Source organism: Protopterus annectens, chromosome 2.part2 (genome assembly GCF_019279795.1).
Source record: "Protopterus annectens isolate FY-2018-M chromosome 2.part2, PAN1.0, whole genome shotgun sequence".
Classification (NCBI taxonomy): Eukaryota; Metazoa; Chordata; order Ceratodontiformes; family Protopteridae; genus Protopterus; species Protopterus annectens.
Window position 1 is genome coordinate 276,118,407 of NC_056730.1, and position 18,320 is coordinate 276,136,726.

The window sequence follows — 18,320 nt, forward strand, 5'->3', positions numbered from 1 at the left end:
CCTGCTCAGTCTATCAAGCTATACAGTGCTTTCATGTGGGCATTCACTTCGTACCTTTAGAATCCTTATTAGATTATTTGCCATGTTTGCATAAAAGTATTTCCTGTAAAAAAATGTTCTCTGATTCATAAAATATATTGTTTGCCTCACTGAATTTGTAAAACATGGTTTTCTGAAGCACCACCTCCCTTTAATCTTTTGTTATAAATTTATAGTTTATTGTCACATACTTCATGTCTTTTATATTACCCCTCCTTCTGCTGGTATCATATTCTGGGAGTAGTAACTTTTTATTGGAGTGCACTACACAACTTAAGTACATTTGTGAAAATATTCAGTTCATACAGTGCATTCTCTTTCCTTATGTCCACCTGGGTAAAATGCCAAGACAGTAAAGTGCACTTGCCCCAAGACACTGAAGTTCCCTTTGTAACCCCTCTATCTTTAAATTTCTTGTATACTTCTTAGCCACCCCCACCCCAACACAAGTACACATTATCCAGTCTAATTGTGCATAGCATATTTGTGCTATTTTGTGCGTTCTCTGTATTTTCTGAGAAATATGAAGTCTTGAGACTCAAATGTCTGTTATTATTTAGTGACTTCAGTCTTTAATGATTTGCCAGAAATTCTCATGTTTTATGAGAAAGAGACCAAAAATAAGAGGCAAAAATCTGGACAGTTATAGCGGTTATCAACACAGATTATTTATATACGTACATCTTAAGTACCAAAAATGAAACTTAAAACACGTGTACAGGCTGGAGCTAACAGAAACTTTCTTTACAGGTCATTTTAAGTAGAAGTTCATAATTTAAACCGTGTTTCATTTCGAAGGTAGGTATGCATTTATTGCCTACTGCCCAGGTCTATGCACTGTTGTGCAGCTATGAAAGCCACTACATTAACAAGTGAAAGAATATCAGTTTCCATGAACTTCATAGAAAACCCTCAGTTGAAATGGCCGTTATTGCTGAGAACATGCCTGGACTCTGCTGTTAGGTGTATGATCTCACCCTCACCTTTAATTCCGATTCAACTGATCTGAGATACCAGAACATTGTGCTGCGACCCTATCTTGACCATAGGGGCCTTGTGAAACTATGGTTTTACAAAACACGAATTTATGTGTACGTTTTACCTAGTTTTTCTACATCAAGAACACTGTTTGGTCCGTACCATTCGTATTTTTTTCCTGGGGTGGAAAGCCGTGTGCGTCAAATTCAGGATAGGACTCAACTTGACAGAACCGGAACTCCAAACCTAAATAAAACCACCACAAATCTGACATAAAATTCTGGGCGTTTGGGATGTTTGTGGAGGCTGTTGCCAAGGGGGAAAAATCAGTATCAGGCGCGAGTACAGTGCCTTGCAGATGCTGTGGTAGATGAAACCCACCCCTGTATTGTAGCTTCAGTAAAGGAATAGTGTATCAATCTGATGCTGTCCGTTTCCAGGGTGAAATTCTCCCTTAGGAAGCATCCAAAGGCTGCTAATTAGAACAGCCAGGAAAATAAGATCCAGCAAAACTCAGTGCTTCAGATTTAACAGATACTGAAGATTTTATTAAATTTGCACTGGGGAAGGAAGGCATCGGTATGACCAAGGATTTTACCTCTATGTTCATGCACAGTGTTAAATGGTGTTTCGACAATATACAGTAGGTAGGTGCTGCTATCTATGAGAAGATCATACAGAGGAATGTGATCAATCAGTACTAGAAACCTTGGACAGCTCTCTTCAAATCTGAGTTGCTTGTCATTTGCATTGACTGTTAACAATTCATCTAAAATGTTGTTGATTTAATAGTCTGAATGCTGTGCAGAGGATGTGATAGCAGTCGGAATTTAACTGTGTTTATTTAATCAAACTATGGAAACGAATTTATTCCTTCTGTTTCCTCCATCGCAGGAACGATTCTTGGGGAACCTGGTCCACTCAGGGATGTAAAACTGTGCTTACCGATGCATCCCATACGAAATGCTTATGTGATCGTCTCTCCACCTTCGCCATTTTGGCTCAGCAACCAAGAGAAATAGTAAGTAACAAAGAAAATAAAACTGCGATTTTGTATGAGGGGAGCAACAAATTATGATTTTTTAAAGAGAATTATCTCCAAGTGATATTTGAAAATGTATTCTCTGTTGATAAATACTGCATACTCAGTGTGTGTGTGTGTGTGTGTGTGTGTGTGTGTGTGTGTGTGTGTTGGTCATCTTCCAACAGAGAGCAGATTTAAAGAAAACAGAATAATTTTCTTGACGCAGTTAGTCAAGATTTTTTTAAATCGTTTCATATTCTCCCATAGTCAGTCACTGTAATCCAAGCAGCTGCAGTGTGCAGTGCTCCAAGAATAGTGTGTGTGTGTGTGTGTGTGAGAGAGAGAGAGAGAGAGAGAGAGAGACAGTAAATGTGTGAACTGCATCAAATATGTAAATGCTGCTCCTCCTGAAATTTTCTTAATGATTAGCTGAAAAGAGCAACTTGAAGGAACGATAAATGCTTGAAAACATGTTTAGAGTTGTTGTTTATCACGTTATTGAGATGACCTGTAATTGTTTAAAAATGTGCAAACATGTGTATCTTGATATTGTTAGACATTCCAGAACTATATATTTCTTTTTCTATGTATTTCTTTCTTTATTACTGGCTATACATTTTCCAACTAGCAGTGGCAGGTAATTGCAGCCATCATTTTTTTCCATATGAAAAAAATGTGATATTTTCTGTAGTATTGCAGTGTTCCATATTATTTCTGGTTATTACTTAGCAACTAATTCTGTAATCATTCCTTTGAGAACACCACAGTATCCCTGTTGTATATTCTGGTTATATGTCACCAACCTCTTAAATGTCTGCTCTTTCAATATGGCTTGTGGCCCTGCTAGTTAGAAAAGACTGTTCTGCATACTATAATAATAATAGTGTCTAGAGAAAACTAAATAAGATACTGGAACACTTAAGAAATTTACATTAATTGTGTTTTAAAATAAAGTGATGGAATTCAGCAAGATATGTATGTAATAAAAGCTTCCTAAAGTAGGATGGTAAAGATCTATGATTCAGGTTATGGACTCAATTCCCATTCTGAAGGCCATTTACTTTTCCATGATATCCAACAGGCTTGTTTTAAGTCATATTTGACAGTATAAAGGGGATAATAAAATTAAGACATTGAAAGCCTCCTTAAGACTGACATGGAGCAAAGAGTAACTTTTTCCCAGAGGAAATCATGCATTTTAACAAACCTACCATATATATATATATATATATATATATATATATATATATATATATATATATATATTTGTGTGTATGGAAAATATACCTATAAATTTCACTGTGCTTCACTGTTCCTACACAGAAATATAGATCAACACCCACCATCAGTAAAGGTTGCAGCAATATTAAACATTTGTTTTTAATTAACTTTTACTGCACATTTCTGTAAATGGCATGAAAATTTATATATGGACATAAAGTAGTTGGAAGATTGTAATTGCCTGTTTAGGTACAATGTGTTCGTATGAGCTGCTTATAGCACAAACAGTACTGAAATGTTCATGTGACTGTTTCAGTGAGTAACTGTAAGTGTAGGAATAGGTGGGCAAAATGATTAGTCACATTTGTGACAACTAGAGAATATAACTACCCATTGCTGTGCTGCAGTGTAAGGGCTTATTACCCATGTGGTTCATATTCTTGGAAACAAAGTATCGGCTTTCCTTACTGATATGGAAGGTTACTACCACCTTGGTTCCAGTGTACCATGACATTCGATCTTAAGTCGCAGTGGAATGTTCTGGTGATATATCAAGTATAATTCCCTGTTAGGAACTGCAACTACATTTTGCACTCAACCAAACACCACTAATCTATATCTGTAAACAAGCTTTTATAATCTACTTTTTGTGTAAAAATACTCAAAAAATTTGCTAACACATTATAATACTGTATTATGGGTTATTTTCTAATAGATGCATTTTATTTTATGAGTGACACAATGTGCCCTTTTCAACTGACTTTCTCTTTCTTCCTTCCTTCCACAGAGTATGGGACAATCAGGAATGCCTTCTGTGACATTAGTAGTGGGCTGTGGCCTATCTTGCCTGGCTTTGGTTACTCTAACAGTAGTCTATGCTGTTTTGTGGAGGTAAATAAACTATAGCAAAGTATTTATTACATTTATATGCATCTTTACTTCTAGTAACCATTGTTTTCCATAGATACAGCAATGGAAAAATGGCATAGTGGATATTACTTATTTATTTATTCATTTACTTGTTTTGGCAAGTGCGCAAGTTACAATTAGAGCAATAAAGTTGTTGCTGTAGGGAAGCAGAGCGACATGATCAGACATTTTTCACTTGCTTAGTTTTGGCATTCTCTGGTGAGATCTGGTGGTAAAGTCGCATGTTTTGCTTCTCAGTTGACATAAACTGTGTACCTTAAGTATGGTGAATTGAGGAAAGTGAACAGTTGTGGCATAGCTACGTCTTTCCAAAGTATGCCCCGATATCCTGGATAGAGCAGCCATTTGTTCAACAACTGTGCATTAACACTCATTCAGCTGCTCATTTCCTGCACTTCGTCTACGTACAGAATTGCTGACATACAAGGTAATTCTTTCAGAAAGTAAACATACTCTCTGCTTGATATCATGGACAAGACATATCTGTAGTCTTTAAAGTAAAGGTATAGAGAAGGGTCATCTATACAAGGTAATTATTACACACATAGTTAATTTCAGCTGTATTAGTATGAAAAAGATAGTGTAAGTAGCAGGCACAATGAATCTACTTTGGAAGCTCAAACCTTCTAAATTTCGATCTTCATATGGCCGAGACCATAACACTGAAGTTTTGAAAGTTCAAAACTTCAGTAAAAAAAAATAAAAACATTTTTTTTTTACGTTTATGCAAGGGGCAAGCCCCCATGTACCCCACATGCCCCTGCTAATTAAATATTCCAACTCCGAGATCACAATACATTGAAGAGAATGGTAATCTTCCCATTCCATGTTGTATGATGATCTCCATTTAAACCATTCAAAGTTTCAAAACTTCGATCTTATGGTCTCAACCATATAAAGTTCAAAGTTTTGAAACTTCAAGCTTCCAAAGTAGACCCAGCACAAAGTGAAAAGTATGTGTATAATGTATTTTTAAGTATGTGTAATTATTTTTGTAAGCAAGCGGCCATGTCAGTTTTGTGTTTACATGTCAGTTGCAAGGAGTACTATATTAAACAGGAGCAGAAATCTCCCCTAATACTTCTTCAGGTGTCAGTCCTAGTATTGTGTTGTATTTCAAATGAACTCCAGTGCTAGTTTTGCATGCACAAGGAGGATATTGCTAGCACTTTTATTGTTAATTTCCAGCAGTAAAAGTGTTGTATGCTGTAAGGGCATCTTGTTTGCCAGAATCTGAACTAATTTTCAGTCTTTAAGATTTCTTTTCTTACAGAGTAATCCAAGGCATGACTTCCAGTTACAAGGTTTATCAAATGTCTCCTGAACTCACAGCCATAACAATCATTGCAGAGTTAGTCAGTGTGTTGGCAATCTGTTGATCCAGGATGAGCACCCACATTTTCAGAACTGGATCCCCATTCAGTTTTTAAGTGAGCAGAGAGTCAGAACTGGTATTCAGGAGAAGGCATGATATAGATCTCTCTGTGCATCTGGTCACCAAACAGCTTAAAATATAAACTATTTATTATGAACAGCACTGCATCACTGGAATAGATTGCATGATTATCTGACTATCTTCCTTAGGACACCAAGGCTACACTTCAGCACATGAATTTTATTTTTTGTGAAATGTAACATTTTAATATGTCTTCAGTTCAAAAATCTCATTCATTTTGAGAATAAATAGATACTGACCTAAGTGCAACATGTAGTTAAAGAGCCTTTGCTTTAGACACTGTATGGAGATCTATTGCTTAGTTCTATTTAGTGTGTGGTAAAAGACAAGCATAGGAATATCAATAAGCATTATCATGTATGAAATCCAGTGAAGTATGAAATCCCAAAACATTTCTGACGTTTGGTCATTCCATAAATATTGCTAAGGAATTCTAGTGTAGAGCAGCTGTGCACTGCTTCTTTAAACATTTCATACAAGCAACATATTTTCTTCTCTCACTTTGGTTATCTTTTATAAAGGCAAGACTAATGTTTAGATGAGCTGTTTAATGAAACTTTCAAATGTAGCAATAAATTACAACCTTTCCTAACTAAATTAAATGAATCTGTAAGAAATCCTGAGTGGGAAGTCCATATTGTATGCCCTGCCCATGTAAGTCAGACTGGCAATATTCAACAAAATGCCAAATGGATTGGTATAGCAAAAATAAACAATCTAAACTGAATCTTTACAGTCACTCACAGGTGTCAGTGTATTGCCAAAGCCACTACATAGTGTACACTGCAATGATTTCTTCAGGTTGTCATGGAAACTGTCAAGGCAGACACATCATGGCTCGTTTTTCTTGAGCCATTATCATCCACATAAACATTGTAGTCTTCTGAGAAAATTATCTGCAAAATGGTGCTAAAAGCAGATATAGGTTCTTCACTTTCAAAACATGGTCAGTATGAAACAATCAAGGAAAATGATAGAACTGACCTCAGAAGTCTTTGAAAGGAAACGTTAGCAGACTGTCTCTTATTTCAAAACAGGCATATCCATTTCTTGCATACTACCTTTTCCCCTGACAAATATACATCTTTGCAGAATCATATTTACATTTATTTCTGAGATTTGAGCCATATTATCAATGAAACTGAGAATACAACATTTCTTAGTTAGGCAAACACATTCCTCTTGGGCTGTGGCAAATGTAGTATAAATCTAAGTAATGTACAATAACAAATTAATAAAAGCAGTTCCTTAAATCTTTTATAAATCATGTTTACTTTTCTAACTTGTTAGTAATAAATCTTTCATAAATTCCATTTAGTTTTCTAATGTGCTGTTAATAAAAATGTAATACCTAATAAAATATATTGAAATGCCTTTTTCTCTTGTGTTAAGCATCTACTTACTATCTGGAAGCATTCAAAGTAGTCACTAGATGCTTCCAGAACAACAGTTATCTCATGATGTGAGGTTATTTCAGAGAATAATGCTATAATTCCAAAATAAGCTAATTGACTTCCATAGTCGACTAACAGATAGGTGTCATTACAAGGGAATTCCCTGTGTGTCAACATGGGAGGCAACAATTGACAGGTTAGCGTTTTTTGCCAGGAATTGCCTGCATCTCTCTCCTCAGGCTTTCAGCATATTGGCTAATGCTTTTTATTTTTCTTCTGCCCTCACATTGTCTTTTTTAGGCGAGATTCAATTATTAAGCATTCAGACCTAGCAAATTCCAAACAGGATTGTATTATGCTGGCACTGCTCAGTGTTATGAGTTTGAACAAAAAAACTTCCCTGTCTTGAGGACATCTTGACACTTAGACATGTGCATATATGTTTTTTACTGAGTCCTGGAGTCACTGTGTTGATAGTATTCCATTTACAATTGTTCAGACCATCTGGAATTAATGGGACATATCCATATTTACCCACACTCCTATCATTCCCCCATGAGCACATGCCATATACCTCTTGACACCAGTTTGAACATCCTTCTTATCTCAGTCACACCAAATAAAGCTAATTGCAATGTTAGTACTAACTGTGGATCACCCTCAATATCTGTTGATTGCCATGACAACTATCTCGATAAGCTGGACCATTTACCAATTAATTCAATTACTGTAGTCCTGGGTGACTTTAACTACCCATCTATCAAATGGAAATCTTTTACAACAAATAATAAATATGTCCAGTGGTTCCTTAGTTTTAACAATACCAACTCCGTCAATCAAATATTCAAAGTTCTCCCTAGAGGTAACAACTCTCGTGACATTGTCCTTGCAAACATTTCCTCTGCCTGTTTCCATATTACTGCCATTCAATCCTCAATCAAATTTGACCATTGGACTGCCATCATCTCCTGCAAAACTAGTACCATCCTTCCCAATAAATGTATACATTCAGTGATTGCTCGAAGACAACCTAATGTGTCTGTTTGAGGGACTGAAGAAATTCAAAGGTGTACTAAGGGTGCTACACACACACACACACACACATAGATGGAATCCATCATCATTCAGTATAGGTAGAGTGGGAAATTGAAAACTGAACCTCTTTGGTGGAACTCCTATGTAAACAGACACTATAATAAGAGGAAAACACTTCTTGCACTGTAAAAAGTTAGGTAGGCAGGCCAACATTTAGGAAGACTAAGGTAGGGCATAAACTGAAAGTAGCCACCTCTTCCAAGGATACCTGTACAGACTATATTGAATACTTCAAGTAACACCCATAATTTTACCAATTCCAGTTGAATAGCACTACCTAGCTGATCCTGAAGGTATAAGCAAAGTCCCAGGTGGCAAATTCACTTCCATTTTCACCCTTGCCACTCATTCATGTTTTGCTCTTTAAATTGTTAAACTCTTTTCCTCAAAATCACTATAACTCCATACGTCCAAGCAATATAATAGCATAACTCCTAATAAGTTCAAATTGCTGAATCCATTCTAAATTTTTCAGTCTTAGTTTGTCATGGGGTATGTGCCTGATATTTGGAGAAATATCATCATTGCACTGTGCTATAAGGGCAGCTCCATCACATGCTGTGCCACCAGTCATCCTATTAAACTTACCAGCATAATCTGTATCATCATCGTCATCAATCCCTTTTTTCCCTTCTTCTATATTGGGTCAGGTTGTCTCTTCAACAGTCACCATCTTTTCAATTCAATGCCACTATACTACATTCTTTGACAGTCACGCCTAACTGCTGCAGGTCTTTTGTCACACAATGCATCTGTTTCTTTGCTGGATGCCCTTATTACCTCTTTCCTTCCTGATTGACCTAAATCTTCTTAACCAGATTGCCTTCTGCTTTCCTGAAAATGTGTGTGAATCACCTTAATCTCTTCTGTTTGACCTTGTCTGCAATTGGAGCTGCTTGGGTTTATGCTCTGATTTCCTCATTACTTTGTCTATCCCACAGTGTGCATCCTACCACCCATCTCAGACACTTCATCTCAATAACCTTTAGCTTCCTCAAATGCTGTACTTTCACTGCACAGGTTTCTGTTCCATACGATAGTACTGGTTGCACTGCTGTTTTTAACACCTTACTTTTCAGCTTCTTTGGCATTCTTCTGTAACACAATACCCCTGACAATCTGTGCCAGTTGGCTGCAGTTCCTCTGATTCTAACTTTGGCCTCCTCATTCAGACTTCCCCTTTTCCTGAACCAGTCCTCCCAGGTACTTGAAGCTGTTAGCCTATTCCGCTATTTTCCTTTCTATTTTTCTATTTCAGTTCCTGTCTTCTTCTGATTTCCCCCATTTGCTGCCATTACAGCTGTCTTATCTGTGCTTAGTTTCCTCCCATGAGCCTTCAGTTTTGCATCCCATCTTCCTATCCTTTGCTGAAGTTTTTGCTCAGAGTCTGGTTGTAATGCTACATAACTGCCATGCAACAACTTTGTTCCTTCCCATCTGTTTGCCAATGTAGTCCATCACCAGTGTGGAGAACAGTGGGCTCAAAGCTGAACCCTGATGCACACCCACTCCCACTGGGAACTCCTATGTGAGATGAATACTGTGTGCATTTGTGACATTGGGTCTTAGCACATAGTCATACTTGTGCCATTGAGTCCTGGTCCACAGAATAGATAGCACTTACCTTAGTAACCCTCTTAAATAGCTAAATTGGTGATCTACAACCCTTGACTCTGATCAGTTTGCCTTATTGAAAACTAGATGCTTTATTTCTTTGAAAATATAACAGATGCCATCATCAAATGCCATTTTGCCGACACAGCCTATCTGAACCTAGCTAAAATGCTCAGTACATTTCCTGATGCAAGCATTATTGATAAACTCACTGTTCTAAACATAAACTCCTGCAGTACCTGTTATTTTGCAGACTGGTTCTCTGATGGAATGCACACCATAAGAGCTGCTGGTCTCCTCTCATTTAAAAGGCACATCACTAGTTGTACCCCTCAGGATTCTGTCCTGAATGCTTTCCTCTTCAGAATCTATTTCTGTGATGAGGAAGCATATTTCAAAGGCTTATGGTTCCATAATCAAATCACATTGCTCTCATTAGCAAATGTTTATGCATTGCTGTACATTTATTATAAAAACATAACAGTTCCATGTATTTCTTTAAATCAGAACATTTATCCAAAAATAGTGCATCAAAAATTGTGTAGAAAATCGTAGTCCAATCAAAGATGTCCAGAAATCTGTGAAATTCATATTATATGTAACCAAACCTTTTGAAGAATTGCCCACTGTTAAAATGTTTGGATTATTTGAGGTGCTCCCGTTAAATAACTTCATCATCTTTATGCTGCTTTAAATAAAATGTCATCATGATGAAAAAATGTCAGTGCTGGAATCTGCCAGAATAAAATAAGCAACTTTTTAAACTTGTTTATGATGTAACTGTTTTCATTCTAGCAATGTTGTGTTGCAGTTTATTCTGAACAAAACTGATGCACTCTTAGACTGTGTTTAACTTCTGAAATTTACAGCCAAAAGGTCTGTTTTGCATAAATTTATTTTGCTTTGCTCAGATAGCCAAAATAAATAGTTTTACTAAATTGCTAACAAAAGTGTTAGAGCCTTGCTTTAGAGATGTTCTTGCTGTCTACAATATCACACAAATGCAGAATAACCACAGCTTAACATTTTCTGTAGACAGTATATGAAATTGCCAGAGGCTGCCTTTTTGCCTTTATTTGGCTTACAAAAATACTCTACAACATGCATATCTTATGTTGGAACTCTTAAGAAGCCTAACTTGAAGGCTTTTGCGGGTATTATGCTAAACTTATATTGTGAAAGTATATTATTTTGCGGCACTTATATCCTATTCCCTTAAGATGTAGGAGTCATTGCTAATACATTTTTTATTTAACAAATGCTTACTTGTAAATGCATGAACTATGTGGAAATTCACTAGCAATATCTCACCTTCTGTATGGATTACCTGATACTAAGTTTTATTTATTATTTTGTTGCCGTCCTCAAATTTGGATCACTCTAATCTTTTCTGCGCTTCATGTTTCCATGGTGCAAACAAACATGCTGGTATTTTCCTAGTACATTCAGCATATGGTGGAGCCTAGATGTACAATAGGTGTGCAAAACAAAAATGAAATCAATCATTGCGTCAGGTCCAGCAACAATCCAGTCGTGAGTGGTAAGACATTGTGCACTCTAAGGCATTACATACTGCCATGGACAACACTTGTAAGCAGAAACACCCTGACAGAAGCCTGCCTTGCATTCATTTTAAAACAGCAGCAGCAGCTGTAAAGTCTGCAAGGTGTGTGTCCTATGGAATTGGACATTGTGGGAGGTTATAACAGGCAAGCTGCTCACAAAAAGGGCTTTACAGTTGCATTCTCCACTTGTTCTTATTATCTACTGTTCATGACAATTGTATTGAAGTCTCTAACCTTTTGATATAGACCCTTTATGTGAATGTCAGCTAACTAAGATTCAGTACAGTACCTTATATTGCAAGGCCTTGTCACTGTTTCAACCATTGTTCACCACAGTCCATGCCAAATCAAATCACAGAAGGCAGCATGTTTTCTCAGGCCATTTATATAATCTGTGGTCTAATACTGTACCCTTTCTTCCTGAAGATTACTTCAGTTAATGATTTAAGTGTAGAAAATGTATGTTGGCAGGTACCACATGTTCAGTAGTAGACTCAAAACAATGAACTATTTGTGCAGCTCCAATAATGAGTGTACGTATATTACAAACGTATTTTAGAACCACGTGCCTGCTAGTCAAATGAAAATACACACGATTAATAATATGGGGTTTTTTGTATTTACTGCTATGAATCTTTCAGTCCCTAGAGTGAGATTTAAAATGGTCAGAATCTGTCAGTACTCTACCCTGCTAAACAAATTCAGATACGTTAATAAATATTCTGTTTCTGGACATAGAGCGGCCTTCATCTAAATAGTGTATGTTAAACATAGGAAAAATCCCAGGATGCAGTGCTACTTTAACTAATATAAGAGAATCCAGACTTTAAATTGACCTTGTGAATTTAAAATTCTCCTAATATTCCTATGTGTTTCGCCAGATAGCCGGCCTTAGGCATAGGCCAACTAGGCAGCCGCCTAGGGCGCCGCTCTAGTAGGGGCACTTTTCCAGTATTTATTTGGTGTAGGTAGACTAGGATGGGGGCACCAGATGGTGTGGTGGGGGGCGCCATGGAGCCCTTTTGCCTAGGGCACCAGTTGACCTAAGGCCGCTCTGGCAGATCTGCTTGCTTATTCTTTTACTCAATCAAAGTAAAGATAGTAAGCACTTTGTCTTTATATCTTCCACACAACTGGGTAATCATAATCATTTTTTTGTAGACACCGCTACTCAGTTGTAAGTTGCATATTATGAGCTGCATAAACATGGCTAACTGTCCTCTTGCTACTTTATTGATGAGCTACACTTCAGTTTTGTTACTGTTCTCATGTTATCTTACTGTTCTTCAACATATCGCTGACATGTTAGTATATTTTTTTACAACCCTTACCTACTAGCAGTTTTGCATTCATTCATCTAGTGTCTTTCTGAAAAGGCAAATTATAAAAAGCAGATGCATCCCTTAATATGTTTAGTATTATCCCCCCTTTACTGAATTATACAACTAGGAGAGATGTCTTTCTTTTCTGTATGCCCATGTACCTTATACAGTAAATGCTAGTGAGGCTTTTAGAATGCATTTATGTATTTGTGTGTGTTATCTGGAAATGCTCTTATGAATTAGTATCCCATTTTCAATGAAGGAAAACACCACCATGCATGTATCGTATAATGTAGCAGAATACGCAGTATAGATTTATCTGAAAATACAATAGATGAATAAATATCAAGATGCAGGACAGTTATTGGATTATCAGTAAAGGTATCTAAAGAACAATATTGTTTTGGTCATTGTTCAAGCTTTACATTTCTAAAGAACGTCAGCAATTCCTAAAAGAACAGTAGAAATCTGAAAGTCTTATTCATTTGCATAGTCTTACAAGGGACCCAAACAGACTAGGGAAAAAAAAACTTTGATCAAGAGAAATGCATAAGTCGTTAGACAAATTGAAATGCAGATGGTGTCATATTAAGAAGGGTTAAAGAACTGTAAGCCAGTGATAAGAGACCAAGTGGTGTAGCAGGGAGTGGTCAAACCAATAGTTGGATTGTGACATGGAAAACTGGGTGACAAGATGATAACTATTGGGAAAAAAAGAGTACAAAGAAGTAAGTGGGTAGTTTTGTATGTCTTCATACTAAGTACTAAATGTTAAACGTTAGCTGGATAGCCAAGATGAGATAGAAGTAAATAGCAAGGGGAATTCTGTGAAGGGATAGAGTGTTTAGAGAATAAAAGGACAACCGAGTTACATTAAGGTAGGTAAAGCACAAGTTTTTACAGCACAGGTCTTCCGAAATGATTGAAGCACTAAGTGTTAGTTAAAAGTATATTACGTTACTCCTTACAAGCAGAGCCTGTAGATGATTCAGTAAGTCCAGAGGCCTTCTTCAGGCCAACGGACTGATGTGCCCTTATAACCTCAGTCATGGGCTTACAGATGTTAAAGATATAAATAGAGTGGGGTACTTCGTAATATTTCTTAAGTACATGAGAAGCACTATAGCACGTTTCCAGTAGTGGAATGCAGAGTTCTGAGACACGGATGTCAAGCAAGTAATAGAGCTAGTTTACAGCTGGTTGAATCAAGTAATCTGTGGGCTTGCATTCAAAGAAAGGCATTTTATTTTTTTTTGCTTTGATGCTTTACTGATCTCAGTCTTCTGTGATATGTATAGTGATGAGTCTGTTATTGTTATTTGGAATCATACTGGCCAAGCAATTATTATGAAAAGACCAGTAAACAAAACTCAAAGAACTCCAAATCACCATAAACATGACAAACTACCATCTCATAGCCTGCATGCCCCCAACAATTATGTTAAACTCCTAAAAGTACTCAAATAACTTCCTGTTAACAAGAATTCCAGTATTTTGGGAGACTTCAGCTATCCCTCAATAAACTAGAGCACCTATACCTCTGACATAGTATACACCCAGAAGTTCCTTGACATAATCATTAAAAATTCCTTAGAACAGAGAGCTAATAAGCCCACTGCAGAACACACCATTCTAGATTTGGTCCTCACAGATATAGCCTGTATATGTATTATTTTCCTGGCCTCTCCTTTCCCAGTGATAATGGACCACATGCATTTAACATTCACTTTCAAAACCTCTAGTGCCTCTGAAATCAATTTAACGTTTTCACATGGGCATAACGTTCAGTGATGAGATCTCAAAATTCACCTATGTCACTACTAGCTCATACTTATATCGTAAAAAGCTACACAAAGGATTTTTATGCTAACTTAGATAAATAAATGGAATAGGCATTCCTGAACAGAGCAGTAATTAATGGTAAATTAAAAAAAAAAAAAATACCCTGATGCTCTACGAACAAAAACAAAATTTTAAAAAGAAGAAAAAAAAACCATCAAATTTTGTAGCAGATCCAAAACTCTGTATGAAAAGGATAGTGGTAAATATTATTATTCGTGAATTGAAAAAAATACTATTAGAACTAATAAAGCAACTCATAAACTTAAGTTCCCACCGAAGGTAAGGATAATTACAACTCTTTCTTCAGCTATTTTATGCAACGAAGGAACAATGCCCAACAATGCTCAGAGCTTATTCAAAATAGTATTGCCACTCCAACTGAATTGAAATTGCTAATGTTCTAGCCATATGCAGTACATATTTTAGACATAAAATATTTTTTTTTCTGAATTCCACATATTCTGAAATTCCTTACACTTCTGATTATCACCAAGGAACATGTTCTTCAGATGCTATCAAAGGCCCAAAGCACTTCTTCAATGGGACCTGCCAACATACCTGTATGTTTAATAAATTGTAGTAAATACATTCTCACTAAAGTTCTTTGCAAACTGCTTAATGTAAGGTTAAGTACAAGATTTGTTACTGAATTATGGGACTTCACGGAGGTGAAGCCACTCCATAAAGATGGCCCCCATCATGGATTCCAGAAATTATTGACGCATTGGTCTGATGAGCCTGATCTGCAAATATATGGAGTGCATTATAACTGACCTTATCAATAATGATGTCAAAAATCTTATAAGGCTTGTCCCTCAACAATTTGGCTTTGCAAAGGGGAGATCTTGCTTATTAAATTTAACTAACCTCTTCAAGAATGGTCACTCAGGCTGTAGACAGTAGTAATGCTTTTCACATAGTGTATCATAATGTACTACAGTCCATGCAAGCATAGTGAGAAGGCTATATGCTCTGAAATCTATCCCTATTTGGTAAGATGCATAGCAAACTAGATAAGAGATAAAACTCATATAGTTTTCATGTTAGGTTCTTCATCTAAGAATATGAAAGTAAGCCATGGAGTTTCCAATGGTTCTCTGCTAGGGCCTCTGCTTTTCAGTATTTAATACTCTGATCTCCAGACCAAGGAACCAAAACACCTGGTTAACTAATTTTTCAGATAACTGCAAACTCAGTGTTTATTGTCAAGACCCCCACTGACTTCTGTACTCTTCAAAAATAACTTACCCTAGTAATACCCAGAGTACTGAGAATAGGATCTGAACATTCTGCAAAATAACCTAACCCTCACATATAATGTCAAAAGTACCCCACTGCAAAATGAAAAAGCATTGAGGACCCCTGGAAACTAAGTTTAAAATTCCTTTTCTTTTTGATCATTGTAGACCAACTGTAGTGAGAACATTCCTCTACTTAGCACGCACAACTGGAAGTCAAGTGTATATCATCTAGATCTAAAAAAAGTCATTGTTACCTTGTATTCAGCATTGATTACACTTCCATTTGATCTTCAGGAGAGGCTAGAGTCTCTATTTCTTTACTGAGTATCTTATATAAACTCTTGAAATGTGATTTGTGCCTTGTCTAATGTGCTGTTAGAGACTGTTTTGTACTTGATATCCTGTATCTCCATAAGTTTAATAGTGCCAGAGACACCAAAACCAAGGAACTAAATCTTCACCAGCTTATAAGGAGAACATGATAGAGTGATAGATTCATTACAAAGTGCCCCCACCCATCTCTGAAGTAAATGGTCCCTGCAGATTAAGCAAATGTTTCATGTTATTATCTTTTAAACTGCACTTGGATGACTGAATAGGTACTCAGAAATCTATCCCTAGGGCAGACTTACCTAAGGTCTTTCCTTCAGGAAGTATGTGTGTGTTGGGGGTGTAACTTGATGGTGGATACTGGCAAGGCATTAGTGTACATGAGACTAAATTGCCTTATAAATTCTGTGAATCTTATAAGCATCTGATCTATCACATGAATAGGTAGAGATGTCCATGAGTGTAATGGTAACAAAAAGCTAGAAAAAGCTGAGAAGAGCAGAAAAACTCTTAATGTGTGCTCACCTACTAGTTACCCTTTAACTCAAGAAAGTCTGGCGGATGGTTAGTTGCGATAACTGTATCAGAGCAGGGTTCTTGGAAAGCTAAATCTTAATCACTAAAGACCCCCAGATTTTTGAAATGTAATCTATTTTTGTGTGAAATTCAGTTGTGTTTGTGATGTTGAGTACATTCTTCTGAATGCCATCTTTTTTTCAAGGGTAACATTGCACTGCCTTAGCTTGATGGTATGAACTTCCTTAGTTTTATGATTTCAAAGCCCATGATTACTTAGTTTCATGATTTCAAAACCCATGATTGCTTAGTTATATGATTTAAAATGCCATGAGTGCTTTGCATGAGGCTGGCATTAGATATGTTTGTGTTTCTGGGGCATTAGCACTGTGCATAGATGTAGTTTGTCATCAACGTTCACTAGTAGTTTTGTGGCTGATAATACCCCCACACATTCTTGATGAAAAGTGTGAACAGGCATATCCTGAGTACTTAACCATCCATTGAAGCATTTCTCTGATTACTGTTCTATGTTTGAGTAATCCTTCCATTTCACTTTTGGCTTCAGCTGATTAGATACCTCTTGATCCATGGTTAGGTCATTCTTTTTTTAATTCTGATCCAGCTAATCCATCAAGCAGTAAATGCAGTGCACAGTGTCCAAAGTCTTGGAAGAATCCAGGTATGATACACCACTGATTTTTCCTTTGGTAGTGACTTTCAGCATTTGCCTACTAAATACCTCCTATGTAAGTCCACACTCTGTGCTGGCCTGAATCCATGTATCCATTAGTATATTATAAAATCTTAATACACATAAGCATTTGTCTTTGAACTATTTGAAGAACCTTAAGATCATGTAAGAAAGCTGTTGGTCTGCAATTGCTTGTTAGCCCATATTTAAGTATATGGCAGGAACATTAAACACATTTCTGTAACTATGTGATATAGTCCAAACAAACGTTTCGTAATAAAACAGCTCCCAAATTTATACCACAAAAACGATTTATTGTGCACTCAGTCGGTAAGCGCTTTCACAAAAATGCTTCTTCAGACCATAACGGACTGAGTACTAAGATACATTTAAAAACATTATTACCAATCAGAACATTCCCAAGTAATTGCGTCATTTCCTTCAATGAAACCACCTTATTAACCAAGTTAAAACAATTTCATATAATGGACTCAAAACATTCCCAAGTGATTCCGTCATTTCCTTCACTGAAACCACCTTATTAACCGAGTTAAAACATTTTCATATAGTGAAATCAACGCTTTCAAAAGTTATATGCATATACTTAAATATATGTTCACATTCAATAAATAATACATTAAATAATCTCCTACCTAATAAAACCATAATTTAGGAATACAAAATACTTATTAAACCTACTGTTAAACAGTCTCCGTAAGTCTCCGTAAGAGTGTATCACAGCGCTGACTAGAACCATAATATAGAAATACAAAAAATGGTTATCAAACCTACTGCAAAAGGTTTCCGTAGGAGTATATTACAGCGCTGAATAAAAAACTTTAAGTGAAACTTTCACACAACAACCATATAACCCTTATATAATCTAAATAATAAAGTATATATGCAAAACAATGTAAACAGTCTCCATAAAAACATATCACAACACTGAATAAAAAACATTTTCAAATAAAAACAATATTAAACTTAAATAATATAAACAATATAATATATGATAAATATAAGCTAGATGCATAAAGCAATCTTATACTTATACAATTA

The 18,320-nt window shown here is 36.3% G+C and overlaps 1 protein-coding gene across 1 annotated transcript in view; it reads left to right on the forward strand.

The window, feature by feature from the left end:
- The window catches only part of ADGRB3 (adhesion G protein-coupled receptor B3), a 3,555,978-nt gene that overhangs the window by 2,787,179 nt on the left and 750,479 nt on the right, over positions 1-18,320 (forward strand). Inside the window, exons 17-18 of the mRNA XM_044063870.1 lie at positions 1,912-2,038; positions 4,050-4,153. Coding sequence (XP_043919805.1) covers positions 1,912-2,038; positions 4,050-4,153 — 231 coding nt within the window. The remainder of the gene's footprint in view (positions 1-1,911; positions 2,039-4,049; positions 4,154-18,320) is intronic.